Here is an 18,735-nt window from a genome sequence, read left to right on the forward strand (position 1 = left end):
GAAGAGAGTGAGTGCTCTTATTTGACCAGAATTGAGCAGAATCACATAAACTTTTTCTTGTTATTTGGATTCCGAGGGTAGAGGTCATAATATTTTTCTTCATTGGACTTCTTAGACAGTCATTCTCAACAAATCTGACGCTGATATTCAGTACTACTTTTAGCTATGAGCCTCCTTTCTCATCTCTGCTAGGGAAAAAAAAAAATCCCACACCATTCTCTAGAGGTTTGCTTTTGAAGGCTTAACTTGCTTGATTTCACAATGACCTTTGAAAACAAAAGAAATTAAAACTAGACTGGTTACTTAATTATTTTTGTCATCATTATTAGATCCTAAATAAATTAAACATGCCACAGATTTTACTTCAAGATGTACACCATGCTAAGAATAAGTCACTTTTGATTATAGAATAATTTGCTATTTATTTAGATATAGCCAGTAATGTGAGAAGAGAGAGCAAGAGTGGGGTGGACACTGTTAAGAGGAAGCTCAAATAAGGAGACAGAGAGGGAAGCTCAAAATAAGTACTTAATGATATTATTTGGGGAAAAAAACATATATCCTTGTGATTCTGCCATAGAGAGATTCTCCTGGGAGAGTCAAAATGACCGAGTCGTTAAAATAAATGACGTGTTTTTTTTTACAGAGCTGTCAATATCATTAAGCCTAAACAGATATTCCTTCCTACTTCAAATCAAATTGATTTTTATTTTTGACATGTGCACCTTACCTAACCAGTTATCTTCATAAATGAAAAACTGTGTTCTTTTACTGTGGCTATCATAGATATAGTGAATAGGTTATTGCAAACATGTATATGTGTATACTTATACACACACACACATATACATGTACATGTGAACATATGTAGACAGTCTTACATCCTCATGAGGTAAACATGAAAACAATCAACTGGCATTATTTTAGTGATCGAGAGATTAGTACTACTCCCTGTAGTAGTAATGGTTAGAAATACTTTCCCTTTGGCCTTTTTCTTTATTTTTATGAGTTAACAAATTGGAAGGAGTTTGTTTATACTTCTTTATTTTTTCCTTCAAAATACATACAACTTTTAACCAAATAGTTTTGAATTCTAGAACAAGGAAAAATTGTTAGCGTATGTTATGATTAAATTAACATGGTCCTGTCATATCATTAAAGAGGTACCATTTAAAAAACAAAAGAGTATTAATGTCAGTTAATATCAGTAAATATCTTTTCTCTCTTCTTTCTCTTTCTTCTTCTCTCTCTCTTTTTCTCTCTGTTTCTGTCTCTCTCTCACACACACAGGGTTGCTTAAATACACGAGACACAGACTTCTCTGCAAGGTCAAGGATGGAACAATAGGAATTGAATTAATCCCTGTTTCACAGCAGTTGTTCTGATAGAGAGCAAAAGAGATTGCCCTTCTCAGGTATTCTACAGACAGCTTTTAAAGATTACCTTCTTCGAGATATTGGGAATGGATATACATCTCCATGTTATTCTTTCAGTATTCTGTCCAGCTAAGTACAACCCGAAATTTATACATGTGGCAACCATGTGTCTCAGAAAAATTCAACAGGCTTCTTATTTTTTAGACTTTCCTTATTTCTTTAACTCAAAGCACACAATTACTTGTTGAACAATGTCTCAACTTTTGATTTTAAAAAATGGTACTTTTTTTTGTTGTTGTTACTTCTTATTAATGAGAATTTTACAATGTGTGTAGGAAGAGAGAGTTTTTGTAAATCCCTAGATTTTCCCGTTCACTCCTCTATCTATCCCAGGAATGGATCGTGTGGCTACTCAGTGCTCAGCTTTCAGACTCATAAGGAGCCGAGCATCTGGGGAAACTCAGGAGGTGAGCACTTTCACGCTGACTCAGAGACCAGCCGTGTGACTCCAGTCTGGCGCTGTCACGCCTGGTTATGGAAAGGCAAGAACAATGCCTCCCTTGAGAAAGGGGAAAAAAGTCTAGTGCAGTCACAATTTTGATGTAAAATTTAAATCATCCCTCCACATCCTGTGGACTTAGAGCTGTCAGAAAGGCAAAACTCATGCTCAAATGGAAAAAAGCTTTTTATTTCCTTAAAAAGTATACCCTCTCTAACTCTAATAACAAGTTTCTGAACCACAAATCTTGATGCTGGATTATTCCAAATAATTTTTAAATAATCAGAACAAAAAGACTTTATTTTTTAAACTGTAGGTAGCTGAAAGTTAAACATTATTTTTCTGTTTGTTTTTGATTAATGACAAATGTACAACAATACACACATTTAAAAACTCACAACAAATTAGTATTTTTTTTCTTTCATACTCATCAATTTGGTCATTTTACATACAATGTAAAAGAAATTTCAAAATTTAAAGTCTTAGTCATTTTCTATCCTGTTTTAAGCAGATTGGCTGAAATTTAGTGTATCTGATGATTAAAAAGAATCTAATCAAATGTTTAATAGCTCAGATATAGGTGTTACTATTTTTGAGGTAAGGAAACGGAATTTTAGCAATTATTGAATAAGTCTAAGTTAGGGCTTTTTAAAGTACAAAATTCTTATTACCATATTCTTGTGCTATAAATGACAGTTTTTGATAATTTTTTAAAGAATCTAGAATTCTATAAGAGCATTTACTTCCTCTTGTCTTTACAAAAGTAACTGTACCTCAGATCCATAAAAGTTCACCTTACAAATTTCTTTCAGTCTTAAACAGACTTATACTGAACTCTATTTTTTTCTAAGTATTAGAACATTATAAAATGATTAGAAGAGAGTTTAAATGTAATGTTCTTTATAGCTTTTTACTTATCAGGAATACTTTTGTTTTAAGCACTTAATTTTAAAATAGCACAATTAAAGCATAATATGGTGTTTTGGCCCCAGAGCCCAGCTATTACGTTACTCATAATAAATCAGTCTTCTGTTTAGAAAATTTTCTTGGGGTCTTCATCTAATAACATGTGTTCTAACTTTGGAGTCAGTTTTTAGTAATTACAGTTAGTAAGACCATAAAAGAAAGTAGGAAAGGAATCAAACTTTGAGTTCTGAATCATTGTAGCCTAGAATTTTTCTGTCATAAACTGTTATTAAGTGTTTACCTTTGGTATTTGTCTCTCTTTTTTAGAATACAAAAACAAATGTACATTTTAAAGTTTATTTTGCTATAAACTTTAGGTTGGTTTATTCAATTCTGAAATATACTTGTCCAATGAGTAAAGAAGAACTCATTTCTTTCAGATACTGACAAGAATCAAGTTCTATTTCTGAGTCCTTCTCTCTAACTTCTGATGCATATTATTTTTCTCTTTCTTTTCCACACTTTCCTCAGAAATCTCTCTACCTCTTCATTTTTTTCTCTTCTTATCCTTTCCTTTTTCTCTGACTGGACAGGCTGGGGAAAGCTATTCGGTAAGAGAGAGATGCTAGTAAGGAGAAAGCAGAAAGGTGGAGAAACAGTTCAGAGTGGTGCTCTTCTTATCAGCAAGAAGGGATAGCATAAGGAGCTTCTTTGCCTCAATGCAGAGAGCATCTCAGGACCAAACATATGACAAGGTAAACATGGGAATCCACTTTGGTCACTTTGAAAGTTCTTTGTGACTATGACATTTTTCATTAACACAGTTTTAAATACAGTTTAAACTTTTGTAACATTTATTAAATTTTTTGTAAATTCAAATTATATTTTAGAACAGAATAAATTTATTCTTAAGTAGCAGTAGCTCAAAAATTGCTTTTGATTTCAGATTTCAGTGTTGTGGTAAATTTTGTTTGAAAACATTGGTAGAAATGAGTTTCTGGTGACATGTATAGTAAAGATTACAAAGGAATCTAGACTTCTATATTACTCTGTGTCATCTGTTCTTATGTTTCTATGAAGTCTGTATATCTCCTTCTGTTTATAGTGTAGGCCAGGACCTGATGAACTTGTCCATGCTTCTAAATAACAATGTAATGAATGTGTTCTTTGTACATGGGCAGCAATGGGTAGAGAACATAGATTGGCCAGATCTGCAAGAGAAACTGATGGCAAAGAGGATTTATAGAAAAAAGAAAAATGTAAACATTTGAAAGACTACATATTTACCACAAATACCTTTTCTATCTAAAAGACTTTTGAATATTATTAATATATATGACAGACTTGGTTACAAACTTTATATAGAATTTACAGAGTATACACAAAGCTGACTCTAAACCTAGTAGGAAAACGAAGATGTTCAAAACATGGAAGAGGGAAAAAAGAATATACCATAAGATATGAAGAACAGTAGTTGAGATTTATAGGTACAAAGTATGAAACTGATCTTTTTCTGTAATGAAATGACATGCTAAGTTTATGCAAATCTATGTTTATAAGGAGTGTTAGTATTTTCATTGGTAAGTGGACAAGAGTAAAAACCTGTCCATTCACACTAAACGTCAATGTTGATTCCCCAGGTGGAATAGTTAAACATTCCTATTGAGAAAAAAAATCTTTAAAAAACAATGGAGGTTAATTCCTTATCTTGAATAACCTTCTCACAGCAAGCTTAGTTACAAAAGCAACCAGACAAGTAAAGGTAAATATCCTGAACAAGTAGTTTAATTAGTAGAAAAACTAGGCAAAACTTCTAGAAAAATAGTACTAATATAATCTTTGGATATGAACGATTACCAATCTTTATTGTATTTGTAATATTCCATGTTTGTTATTCCCTTAAAAGAGGAGTCATCCTTTCAAATATTTCAGTTATTTTTGAAATGTTTTCTGTCTGCCATGCTTAAAATTTAACATGAGAGAATGGATATTAAAAGGGAGTGTTTAGGAGAGGAATCAATGGATTCCATTTAAAATCAATGGATTTTAAATTAGATAGATGTCATGGTCCAGAATTTTTAAAGTTCATACCCAGAATGTTTAGTTATGTAAAATCATTTAGAGAATAATTACATTTCTTCACATATCACTTGATTTCTCTTTATTTGTCTTCTGTGCTCTATCCTTTTCATACAGTGGTCTCCCAAAGTTGGATGGAGTGCAAAATTTAGATTTTCTCCCCCTCCCACTGCTCTATTTTCTGTTTTTCTCTTGGAGAGACAGCTTTGCTCTTGCACGCTGTTTATTATAGTGTGAAGACCAAGTAGTGTAACAAAAGATAATTAACCATTTTTATGACTCAGTTTTATTTTTTATAGATCAAGACTTATAAGAATACCGAATCAGAACATTGTGGAAGAAATCAGTGACAAATAATTACAAGTATTGTTCAATGCTCTACCTGTGTTTTAAAGATTAAAGTGACTTAGTTACTTCCACAAAAGTAACTTTAGTTACACAGAAGTCCTCCATTTTCTGATTATCTGCTATTTCCTTTTAAAATTCTCCAGTCAACAAAGATTTATTTTTAAAATGAATTTAATATTTTCCTCCAAGCTGGCCTTCTTTCTAAAATATGTATTTTTCTTATTAGCAGTATCATTCTGTAAATTGTAGTCAAGGAATCTGTTTATCTTTGAATTATCTCACCCAATCATTCCCCCTTCTCTGGTTTCCACCCTCAAGCTTCTATCAGTTACTGATTTCTGAAGGACTTCCTTCCTAGAATGTAATTTTTATTATGTTATTGTGTAGTTCAGCAGTCATCTCCAATTTCCTTCTACCTCCAGTATCAATCTCTCATTTGGTACAGCCATTCACACTTGTTGGAATCTAACCAGAATCATTATCATCTCGTCCCTGCCTTTCACCTTTATCTGCTTTTACTCCTCGTAGAATCTTCCACTTGAACCAAACTGTTCTACTCACTATCACGTATCATTTTGTGTATTTCTTTAATTTGCTGATGTCATTTCTCCTATCTATAATCTCCTCTTCTCTGTGTCTAAGTACACCTGATCTGTCCTTCATTGTACTGTTGAGTTCCTCTGATTTGTAGGAAGCATTCCCTGATTATTTTAAGCAGGGCATGCACGTGTGCTAAGTCGCTTCAGTTGTGTCTGACTCTTTGTGACCCCATGGACTGGAGCCCACCAAACTTCTCTGTCTTTGGGGTTCTCCAGGCAAGAATACTAGAGTGGGTTGTCATGCCCTCCTCCAGGGAATCTTCCCAACCCAGTGATTAGACCCAAACATCTCCTGCATTGCAGGCGGATTCTTTACCATTGAACCACCAGGGAAGCCCTTAAGCAGGACAGTATCTCTCTATTATCTATCGTCCATGCTGCTGCTAAGTCACTTCAGTCGTGTCCGACTCTGTGCAACCCCATAGATGGCAGCCTACCAGGCTCCGCTGTCCCTGGGATTCTCCAGGCAAGTGGGTTGCCATTTCCTTCTCCAATGCATGAAAGTGAAAGTGAAGTTGCTCAGTCGTGTCTGACTCTTCGTGACCCCATGAACTGCAGCCTACCAGGTTCCTCCGTCCATAGGATTTTACAGGCAAGAGTACTGGAGTGGGTTGCCATTGCCTTCTCCAATCCTCCATAGTACTCATATTTATAAAAAATCATTTGCCTTAAATTATTCTTTCTTGATTTCTTAATGATGTTGCTATCTGTAGGCACATGATAGTCTTTCCATAAATGTGTTTCTGTGAATGAATGAATAAATTACTGAATATATGTCTTCTATTTTCATCTACTTCTTTAAAAGTAAACCAGAAGTGTCTTTGTATCTAAGTTACCTGTTTCCTCTGTAAGACAAAGGTAACTTGCCTAGCACAAAATAGACACTCTGACCATTCATTTACACATACAAAAATACATTGAGTGACAACTATGTGCTAGGAATTATGTGGTTACATAACTAATTGTAACTCATTCAGTATAGCAGATTATATTATTTACGGGAAAAGTACAGAACAATTTGGAAAGATTTTTGTTCAGCTTGGAAAAATCACATGAAATGATCATCAGTAGACCTGTGTTTACTAAAATCTTATTTTCCAGTAATAGATACTAATAAGAAAAAGAAAAGTAGTTAAGTTGTTGAATCAATGTCATAGGTGATACCGATGTTCAGTTTTTTTAAGTGGTCTATTAACAAGAGTTGATGATACTATCTGAGGTGGGGAAAAGTCATTTCATTTATGGTGGTTGGGGCAGGTTTTAATAAGAGCTGGGATTTTAGTTTGTTCTTTCTAGATTTTTAAAAATATTTTTATACATAACTGCAAACCTTAAAATAAATAATATTATCATTCTAAAAGAATAACCAGTAGAAGGCACTGCTTCCTAGGACTTCATCTCTGAATTAACTAGTCAAAGGTTAAAATGTTTAGAGAAAAACAGAAACTTTAAAGGGTAACTATTATACACAGAAAGCACTTCCCAATCTGAGTCTTCCATTTTGTGCTTGGTCTGTACACAAATTTCTTTGTACATATAATTTTCTAGAATAATTGCAGCAAAGAACATTTGCTAAGCAGACAAGAGTTAAATTTAAAGCAGTAAGTAGATGAGATTCTTCAGTAACAGACCTATTAATAATTAATGCTGTAGCATTTTATAAAGTTACTTCACTTTTACAGTATTTTACTTATTGCATTTTAGAAAGAGCTATAGGGTTTGTTTGTTTTTTTTTTCCACAAGTACTTAAAACCTGAATAAACAAGGTTTACCAAATCCTCTACATAGAATTATTAAAAATAAATTCAGTGTTATCACTGAGCTGGATTTCTTTTTTTCTGACATTAGAGCATTTTCTAAGCCTACATGTCCTGTAAGACTGGATCTTACAACCATCTACAGTTAGAGAATAGTAAGATAGTTTCTAGTTTTCAATAGTAGATTTCATTAAACACACATTGATTGAGAGACCACTATATTCAGAAAGGATTTTAAGTCCTGAGTAAGTAGCTGTGGAAAGTAGCTGTGGACAAAACTAAAGTTTTCCTTCTTCAGTCTTACAGTGAGGAAGACAGATGAACAAAGAAAATAATTAAAATACAGCAAGTGATAAATGCTTGGAAATGATGTTGAAGCAGAAAACTAAATGAGATGAAGGAACAAGAAAGTGTGTACATGGGTTAGGAGGACTTCAGACTGAGAAAATCCCTAGTGTGAAAAAATATATTTCAAATAGTGGTGAATTAGTTTTCTGTGGCTTTTGTAACAAATTATCAGAAGTTTAGTGACTTAAACTATGCAAATGTATTCACTTAACGTTTCTAGAGGTCAGAAGTCTTATAATCAAGGTGTTGGCAAAGCCCATTCTGTCTAGAGGTTCTGGGGGAAATCTGTTTCATGGCCTTTTATAGCTTTTTAGAGTATGTTCTCCGGCTTGTGATTGCATAGTCCATTTTCAAAGTCCTGCACAGTATCTTCCTATTACTCTCTCTGACTGTGATGCTCCTGTTTCCCTCCCTTATAAGGACCTTTATGATTACTTTGGGTCCACTCACAATATCCAGAATAAATCTCCTTATCTCAAGTCCCTAATTATATCTACTAAGTCCCTTTTGCCTTGTAAGGTAACATATTCACTGGTTTCAGAGATTAGAGTTTGGGCATCTTGGGTGGGAGGTATTATTCTGACTTGCACAAATAGCACCTGTTAACTGCACATTAGACTCACCTGGAAGCCTTAGAAATTTCTGATAAGCTGTGTGCATTCCAAAACCACTAGCATCAGAATATCTGGCAGTGAGACTCAGGCAGCAGTAGTTTTTAAACCTTTCTATGTAAATCACTGCAGATTGTGATTGTAGCCATGAAATTAAAAGACGCTTACTCCTTGGAAGGAAAGTTATGACCAACCTAGACAGCATATTCAAAAGCAGAGACATTACTTTGTCAACAAAAGTCCTTCTAGTCAAGGCTATGGTTTTTCCAGTGGTCATGTATGGATGTGAGAGTTGGAATATAAAGAAAGCTGAGAGCCGAAGAATTGATGCTTTTGAACTATGGTGTTGGAGAAGACTCTTGAGAGTCCCTTGGACTGCAAGGAGATCCAACCAGTCCATCCTAAAGGAAATCAGTCCTAAGGACTGATGCTGAAGCTGAAACTCCTGTATTTTGGCCACCTGATGTGAAGAGCCAACTCATTTGAAAAGACCCTGATGCTGGAAAAGATTGAGGGCAGGAGGAGAGGGGATGACAGAGGATGAGATGGTTGGATGGCATCACTGACTCAATGGGCATATGTTTGGGTGGACTCCAGGAGTTGGTGATGGACAGAGAGGCCTGGTGTGCTGTGGTTCATGGGGTCGCAAAGAGTCGGACATGACTGAGCAACTGAACTGAACTGATGTAATTCCAATGTGTATTCAAAATTGAGAATGTGAATTTGAGCAAACTCTGGAAGATAGTGAAGGAGAGGGAAGCCTGGCATGCCGCAGTCCATGGGGTCACAAAAAAATGGACACAACTTGGTAACTGAACAACAAACAATTCATAATTTTTTAAAGCAGAGACCCCGAACTGCATTTTTTTATTCCCATTAGATAAGAGTCTTATACATAGTAAGCCATGAGTAAAGAATTGTTGATGCTATAAAGATTCCTTTCTGTCCTGGAATTAGACATCACTTCTTTGAAGAAGATTTTCTTGTCCACGCACAAAGAAGTGAGTTAAAGACGACTTTATAAACTATAATAGTCATTGTTATAGTTATAAATGAACTGTATAGTTATAAACTAACTCTAGAAGTTAGTGTTACACTAGATTGTAATTGTTAGTCTAATGTCACTTTCTTTGAAGTCTGAGTTTTGTTCCTTGTCCATCTCGCACTTACCACAGGAATGACAAAAATCATCTCTGAATGAATATAGTAGAGCATGCCCCAGCCTAGATCCTCAAGTTGTTCTAAGGTGTTCTTGCACTGTAACATAGACGTGTAGTGTGAGCTGCAGGAATTGGAAGCCTACGTTTCCCAGATAGACAAGACGTGGAAATTTTCAATGCCTCCTTAATGCTTTTTTCAAAATTGAGACTTTCATCTATCCAAAATAAAACCCTTTGGTAGACAAAAAAAAAAAAAAAAAAAATCAAGAATTTAATGATATTGGTTATTTTGTTATCAATAGTTTTAGAAGATAAAACACAGATAATGTAACCAACAGATTGTTTGCTCTTAACATAATTTATGTATTTTGTTTTGCTTCTGTCTCATTTTCTAGCCTATTACTAAACTATAACCATAGTCATTATTATTCTAGTAATTTAAAACTTCTTTAAGTAATCTTTTACCTGAGCTACATAACAATACTCTTGTAAGTCCAACACATTTAAAAACATTCTATAAGTCTCTAAAAATGGAATTGAAATAAACCTAAAATATATAATATTTTAGAATCAGTTGATTTTTAGCACCATGGCTCTTTGGTATTTTAGACCTTATGATTTTTTCTCCATAACACGATATGTGTATGGAGAGACTGTGTGTCCAATTAGGTGTAAAAATAGTTTAGATATCAGAAGAACTAGAAGTTTTGCAAATAGCAGTATCTTAACTATCTACCTTATATACCTTTTTTCTACTTTAAGACTTTTAATTTTCATAGTCATTATTAATAATGATATTAATAAAGTAGAAGTCAGCAGAAAGGTAATGTCTTCTGAAAGTCATAGAATTGTATTAACTAGCCAGCTGGCCATTAAATAAGCCATCTGATATACTTTTCTTTTTGATAACCCAGAAACTGACTCTTGCTAATAGACTGAAATTTTCAGACAGTTGAGAGACTGACTGTATTTAAGACTGGAGTAGGCACCAAAATACCAGTTTGTTAATTCCAGCAAGAATAGTAATCCCACACAGACCATAAATAATATGTTTTGTATAATAAATGAATAAAATTGTAGTCAAGTTTCATGTGAAACCAAGAAATAATTAAAAGTCTCTTTATTGATTTAATGTGATAAATCACTTCTCAAAGACTTTGTGTATTTAAGTATGTTCTGTCACCTCATTCTCTTTATGGGAATCAGAAGTTTGCTTGGACACAGGGAGCTCAAATTCAGTGCTTTGTGACAACCTAGAGGGGTGGGTTGAGGTGAGAGGTAGGAGGGAGGTTCAAGAGGGAAGGAGCTACATATCCCTATGGCTGATTCATGTTGATGTATGGCAGAAACCAATATAATATCGTAAAGCAATTATCTTTCAATTAAAATAAATGAATTTTTTTAGAAAAGCAGTTTACTAGGAGAGCATGGAAACAAAACAATGGGAGTTAAATATCTCTAGTGTTGAGTTATCATATAAAGTTTAATCTGTCAGTTTGGGGATAGATAAAAGTGTTGCCAATGAGACAGCTATCAGCTTCCCTGATAGCTCAGTTGATAAAGAATCCGCCTGCAATGCAGGAGAAAGGGTTTAATTCTAGATTGGGAAGGTCCATTGGAGAAGGGATAGATTACCCACTCCAGTATTCTTGTGCTTCCCTTGTGGCTTAGCTGGTAAAGAATCTGCCTGCAGTGCGGGAGATCTGGGTTCAATCCCTGGGTTGGGAAGATCCCCTGGAGAAGGAAAAGGCTACCCACTCCAGTATTCTTGCCTGGAGAATTCCATGGATTGTATAGTCCATGGGGTCACAGAGTCAGACACGACTGAGTAGCTTTCACTTCACCACTTCTAATGAGACTCAGTCTTTTCTAACCGTTAATCCCAGGCCCTTGCTCTTTCTCCATACTTAGAGTATACTTGGGGTCAGTTCAGTTCAGTCGCTCAGTCGTGTCCGACTCTTTGTGACCCCATGAATCGCAGCACGCCAGGCCTCCCTGTCCATCACCAACTCCCGGAGTTCACCCAAACTCATGTCCATCGAGTTGGTGAGCCATCCAGCTGTCCTTTGTCATCCCCTTTTCCTCCTGCCCCCAATCCCTCCCAGCATCAGAGTCTTTTCCAATGAGTTAACTCTTCGCATGAGGTGGCCAAAGTACTGGAGTTTCAGCTTTAGCATCATTCCTTCCAAAGAGATCCCAGGGCTGATCTCCTTCAGAATGGACTGGTTGGATCTCCTTGCAGTCCAAGGGACTCTCAAGAGTCTTCTCCAACACCACAGTTCAAAAGCATCAATTCCTCGGCTCTCAGCTTTCTTCACAGTCCAACTCTCACATCCATACATGACCACTGGGAAAACCATAGCCTTGACTAGACGGACCTTTGTTGGCAAAGTAATGTCTCTGCTTTTGAATATGCTATCTAGGTTGGTCATAACTTTCCTTCCAAGGAGTGAGCGTCTTTTAATTTCATGGCTGCAGTCACCATCTGCAGTGATTTTGGAGCCCAAAAGAACCTTAGTAATGAGATCAGAAATAATTAAAGATACCTGAAATGTGCTGGCCCAGTCTGTTTCTCCTTTAAACAGTGTTTCGTAACCACTACTATTTCCTTTCTTTACTGTGTTGTTCTGCTGATCAAGACTTCTGCTAATAACAGTTTTTCTTTAACACTTGATAACACATTTGATCAGTTTATTGTTAAGTATGCCCAACCAGGAACATTTCTCTATTGGAGACTGTGTATCCAATGTTGATTTTACAGTTTAACTCTTAAAATGCAATCTGCATTGTCATTTTTGAGTTTTTGTTGTTGTTGCTGTTGTTTTTGTGTTTTTGAGGGTGGTGGGTCACACTGTAGTTTTAAAGGTAGTGAAAGAAACAGCAGTATTTTTTATTGAGTGTCTACTCTGAGCAAAATGCTCTGTAAGTCATTTTTCATGCAGAACATAGTTCATTCTCAAAGTATTACAGGTGAATATTACATCTCACTTTAAAGATGAGTGAACTGAGATAGAGATTAAAATAAGTCTCCCAGCTAGTAAGTAGCAGAATCAGTGTTTTATTTTGTGTTTGTCTGATTCCACAGCCTTTATTTTTTTCTACTCTGGTATTATATCTTCACAGAATATATCCAGCATTTAAATACATTTGTCTTTCAAAACTTCTGAAGAATAGCATCATTCAACAGAGATTAGAGCCCTCTCATTTGGTAGTACATTTAAATTTAAAAATCAGTGATATATATGAATGAAGTGATGTGGCAGTTAGTTCATACTTTCCTGTCTCCTGTATCAGTAGTATAGAATATAAATGGATGATTTTGTAAACACTCTTTGTTGAACAAAAATTAAAGTGTTTTTCAAGGTCAAATCAAGTTGTAAATACCAGACTTTTTTTTTAATTAAAAAATTTAACTCTATTCCGCTTCCATGAAAAATTTAATGAAAAGAAAATATGTCTTATGTTTCACTAAACATATTTGCCATTAATTTTTAACCTCTGATAGCATTCTCAATCAGACTCAAGTACAAAAAAAAAAAAATCTTAAGTGTATTGTCATATAGGCATTAGCTTGTCAAAACAAAACATGCTTATTTAATTTATTTTTTCTTTGCTTAGGTATTCTAAGGAAGAAATAAGTCTGAGAATCTACAGCTAAATATTTCATGAAACTGTGGAAATAAAATTGAAATATTTTTATATTCTTATCATTTTTTTAACTACCTACAAATTTAATATTAGAACTAAAAGCCAAAATTGGGTGATTTGGGGATATGAGAGAGAAAAGTCCTTAAATATTTGAGGATTAACAGTGATTATAAAATTTCTTCATTTCTTAATAAGCTTTAAACAAATATCAAACTTTTTGTTCTGTGGCCTGAGGTTTGCCAATAACCAATATTCCTACATTTTACAATAATCTTACTTTTAATGCAATTTTTTTTTAATGACAGTCATTCATTTACTTTGTTTATTTTTTGGTGAAAAAATTTTTAGTTATTTCCCTTCTTTTAACTGCCAACAGGATTTGCTATTCATGGATGTTCTGTCTTCAATAAGGTCTATCAACGTGTAAAATGAGATGGGTATTTTTCTTTGCTTTAAATGGAATGGTCTTTCATTATGCAGTGTTCTTAGGTGAATTCTCTTGTTTAAGAAGCCAGAATACAAGAGAGTGCTATATTAGTGTATTATTCTCACAACAAACAAGCACTGTTCTGTTGCTACCTGCTTGGCCATTGTTTCTGATTGTGTGTGCTTTGCAGTGGTATTTGGATGGTTTCCTGCTCTCTGCCAGCACAAAAAGGCATTTCTGTTACAATGGCCCCTAACCACACAATGACGGCATTAAGGATTTATGTGGAGGTTTCATTATTTTCTCCTCTTTTGTTCCTTCCAGGATGTCTTCCAAGCGACCAGCCTCTCCGTATGGGGAAGCAGATGGAGAGGTAGCCATGGTGACAAGCAGACAGAAAGTGGAAGAAGAGGAGAGTGACGGGCTCCCAGCCTTTCACCTTCCCTTGCATGTGAGTTTTCCCAACAAGCCTCACTCTGAGGAATTTCAGCCAGTTTCTCTGCTGACGCAAGAGACTTGTGGCCATAGGACTCCCGCTTCTCAGCACAATACAATGGTAGGTTTCTCATGGTCTATTGTGCCTACACTCACTTTGTGACCAATCTGCTCCTCTAGTAGTTTGGCTTCAGTCCTATGCTTTGTAATTATCATCTACTTAATAGTCACACACAAGATTCACTCCTAACATCTTAGAATTCTTTATAAGTACATTGATTCCAGCAGGGAGTATACTTAAACTGTTTTTGTTTGGTTTGGTTTTTGTTTTTCAAGAATTCTGCTTTTGAGACACTCCCAACTTAATTAGTGGAAAAACATAATCTAAGAATAATATTAACACGTTCAAAATTAGTCCTCAAGAAAGTTAGATATCTTTATATTTCTAATAAAGAGTAGTAAAACTCTAATTTTTCCAGAGAAAGCTATAGCATTGTTTGAGCATTTCCACCATGATAAATTAGAGTGTTTTTTTTTTTTTTTTTCAACTTTTGCTTCCCTCAGATTGGGTTCCAGTATTTCTTACAGTATTGGGAATATTACAGAAGTGCATGTTTCATAGAGACAATACATTTCTGATGTAACTGCACTAATTCCTAACTCAGTCCCAGTCACTGTGTTGCTTTCATAATTCAGTAATTCCCTTGTACATCCTATTCTATAATTTGCAGCTCTGGATAATTTATCTGGCCCCTGCTCCTGGGGGCTGGATCACCACAGAAGATTAGGAAGCCATGATTTCACAAATGAGAGGGAGAAGACAGCATAGTATCTTTGGCTGAAGCTTAAACAGAAGACTACACACAAATAAATAAGGCCTTTAGGTTCTTCTTAGGAACTTTAAATAAGCAGAAACAGCATGCTGGCAAGGTAACCTGGCACTTAGCTGCCAGTCAGGCCACCCTTGCCTTTTCAACATGACTTCTTGGGTGGGTATCACATTTTTTGTGGCCCCTCTTCTTCTACTTCAAGGATGCCAGTGCTGTTCATTTGAACCAGGTCACACCAACAAAAATATTTCTTCATGCATTCTCATATCTTTAAAAAAAGGCTCTGATTCTGTTAAATTTTTATTTATCTATTTATTTTTTGCAGGGTGGTGGGACTTCTCTAGGAAATAATTACACATCATAAATATGTTTGGTACTGAAATACACCCACTTGTTTATGTCATTGAATTACTGGATATAGAATTAAACCAACAAGAAGAATCAGATTATCTTCTAATATCTGTGAAATAAACACTGTCCTTTGATAATTCACATTAGATTTAAATACGTCCATTCAAATTTTAAGCCTCAAAGGCAGAATTTCTCCTGAGTATTTTTGACTGTGTGCCAAAATTTTCTTACCAAGAAGAATGTTTTAGCTAACTCTTAAATAGTACTCTTACAGGTGTGTTGTTTCAAGCACATGATACATATTAACTCATTTAACCATCACAATAATTCAGGGAGGTGTTATCATTAATCCCATTTTACAGGTGAGGAAACTGAGGCACAGTGAGTCTAAATAGTTTGCTCCAGATCACAGCTAGTAAGTGGGAGAACCAGAGTTTACCCAGATGGTCTGGCTTTGGATTTCATGCTTTTAAATTTTATAAGCTCTTCACAATTATGCACACACATTTAATATCCTGATTATCTCTTATTTGTCAAGTTAAATCATACTATCCAGAAGTCCTCCTTCTTTCCCCTCTACTATGAGTTCATGTTAGTAATGTGCAATGATATAACTTCTTGGCCTCCTTCACAAAGGTTAAAACTAGAAAAAGAAAGGGGGAAAATGATAGTAAGCAGCTCAACAGGGTAGAGAGGTCAGACTCCCCATTTGGCATTGCATCAGTGCTCATGCTTTACCCCCTCTCAATATGTTGACCATTGCCTTCCTTCATGGAATTTCATGTGGGGAGTGCTTCTTGGTTTGGTTTTCCTGTAATACTGCTGTAAACATAAACACACAAATTTAAAAGAGTGAATATAAATAATTATTGCTAGAAGAAAGGGGAAACTATCTTAAGTACACTCAAGGATGGATATGAGAAAAGTATGTTAAATTGTTAATACATACTGTAGTTGGCACAAGTGGATGCTACAATGCAGGATGTTAATGAAAATGAAATCCAGTTTGTAATGGAGAATACAGTATAACTAAGTAAAACCTATGAACTACCTTCTTTGTACCAAGGTTTTGTTGTGCACTATGGAAATAATTTTCATAAGGTATGACTCCTTTCCTCAAGCAACTTTATCCAGGGGAGAAATTCTTAACTAGCGTCTGTAGCTCTCCTGAAGATAAATGGAGAATTCTCTGTGTGTGCACGCATATGAGTAGGGTTATGATTTTTATCAGATTCTCCAGTAGATCTGAAGCCCCCAGAGTTTAAGATCTGCTGTACTTAATGTTAATACAGTGTGCATTCAAATGATTTAACTTAGTTTTAGTAACATCAACACTGATATTTTCTTTTACTGTATATATCTACTTGGTTTATAAATTTGTACCAGCTTCAAAAATTTCTTGATTTCTTTTATATGATCTCAAATTTCCAGCCTCTCCTCTTTACCATCTTCCTTTCAACCTCCACTAGACTTGTTTCCCTGAGAAAAGAGTTGGATTATTTATCCCACTTTGGAAACTAATGTATGTCCTTGTTGCCTACAAGATTTAGTCCAGAACTCTCTTCACATAAAGGCTCTATATAGACTGGCACCAAAATATGCCTTTTGTCTCCTCTTTGGCCACATTCTGCCAAAGACCCAGTGCTTCAGTCTTGTGAAGGTTTTCATGCATGTTCATAAACATACCAGGTGACCTCTAATGACACAAACTTATTCTTTCTACCTGGAAAACTCTTCTTATTTTACTCTCCTGGTAAATTGTGTTTCTCCCACAAGACTGAATTTAAAATTGCTTCTTTTTAGATGCTTTCCATTGGAGAAGGCAATGGCACCCCACTCCAGTACTCTTGCCTGGAAAATCCCATGGACGGAGGAACCTGGTGGGCTGCAGTCCATGAGGTCGCTAAGAGTCAGGCACGACTGAGCGACTTCACTTTCACTTTTCACTTTCATGCATTGGAGAAGGAAATGGCAACCCACTCCAGTGTTCTTGCCTGGAGAATCCCAGGAACAGAGGAGCCTGGCAGGAGGCTGTCTGTGGGGTCGCACAGAGTCGGACACGACTGAAGCGACTTAGCAGCAGCAGCAGCAGATGCTTTCCCTGACTTCCCAAGGCAGAGTGGTTGCTGTTCTTTATCCATGGTACATGTTTATATCTTTTCTCATGGTCTGTGTTATGATTTATGTATCTACATGTCTGCCTTTCTGTGCACTGTACTTCTCCTTGAAGGCACAGTTATACATATATACACGCATGTTATACATAGTTGTATTCCTGATACCCGGTATATAATAGATACTCAATTTATGAGTACTGACTAAACAGCAAATTTTATATGGATGATTAAATAGAAAATATGTTTTGAGCAAAGATGTTAAGCCATTATTCATGGTGAATATGCTGATTTTCTAAAAATTTTAGAACTAAAGTAGAATATACTAATGTAGTACAGAAAGCATGCTCTAGTAGCCATGGTATATTCAGCTGTTAAGCTGATTAAGATATATTTTACCTGGTTATCAAAATGATTAAATACATTCATAGAATTGTTATTCAACACAAAATTCTTTATTTTTTTCTGAATACTAGGCCATTGTCTTATTCATGTAAGTCCTTTTATTTCAATAGTAACATACATTATTTTTTCCTATTCAGTATCTTTGAAAACAGAGGGAATGTTTCATTATTTTTGTATCATAGAGTTGAATTTAAGGAAACCAAAAAAACAGGTTACCAGATTTCATTGCTGGTTTATATGTGACATTTATATTCCATTCTTTAATAAAAAAGAGAGATGTTGAGAGGTCTGCATTTTGTATTGCCTACATAGTTTAGAGACAAAGTAAAACTTCTGAGTAATCCCTTTAATGCCACCTTGAAGTTATAGAGAAATGCTTTCAATATAAAATGTAGGTTGGAAAATATTTCCTGAGATAGAAGTTCTGTACACCTCATGACTGCTGCCATATATTGAATTTGGGGAATTAGGCTCGTATGTTCATATTCAGGGTATGCAAGTGTTAAAGTTTGAAATGGGTCAGATAAAGACGGAATTCTTCCTTTCTGAAGTTGTGGGGTTTTGCCTTGATATTTTGGAGAAATAAACCAAGTGGCTAACTAAGACTAACTCCCCAAACATTTATAACTGGTATAAATACTACAAGTCCTGTTCTTGGAGAGTTTTACTTACTGATCAGAATAGTATTATACTATAATAATATTATATATAATTATAATAATATCACATAGGTATAAAATAGTCAGATTTCTAGTCAATATAAGATTGAGATACATAATTATAAATATGAAAAAGACTAATTCTGTTGGTCCTTCTCTGAAGCTCTCATAATCTTGTCAAGA

The 18,735-nt window shown here is 35.1% G+C and overlaps 1 protein-coding gene across 14 annotated transcripts in view; it reads left to right on the forward strand.

Moving 5' to 3' along the window:
* The window catches only part of SOX5 (SRY-box transcription factor 5), a 1,174,568-nt gene that overhangs the window by 748,617 nt on the left and 407,216 nt on the right, over positions 1 to 18,735 (forward strand). For 12 of the 14 annotated variants that reach the window (XM_010805416.4, XM_024991902.2, XM_010805413.4 and 9 more), the window contains one exon: positions 14,083 to 14,314. In XM_010805416.4, the coding sequence (XP_010803718.1) occupies positions 14,084 to 14,314 (231 nt within the window). In that variant the 5' untranslated portion in view covers position 14,083. 14 annotated transcript variants of the gene reach the window in all.

This window comes from Bos taurus, chromosome 5, assembly GCF_002263795.3.
Source record: "Bos taurus isolate L1 Dominette 01449 registration number 42190680 breed Hereford chromosome 5, ARS-UCD2.0, whole genome shotgun sequence".
Taxonomy (NCBI): domain Eukaryota; kingdom Metazoa; phylum Chordata; class Mammalia; order Artiodactyla; family Bovidae; genus Bos; species Bos taurus.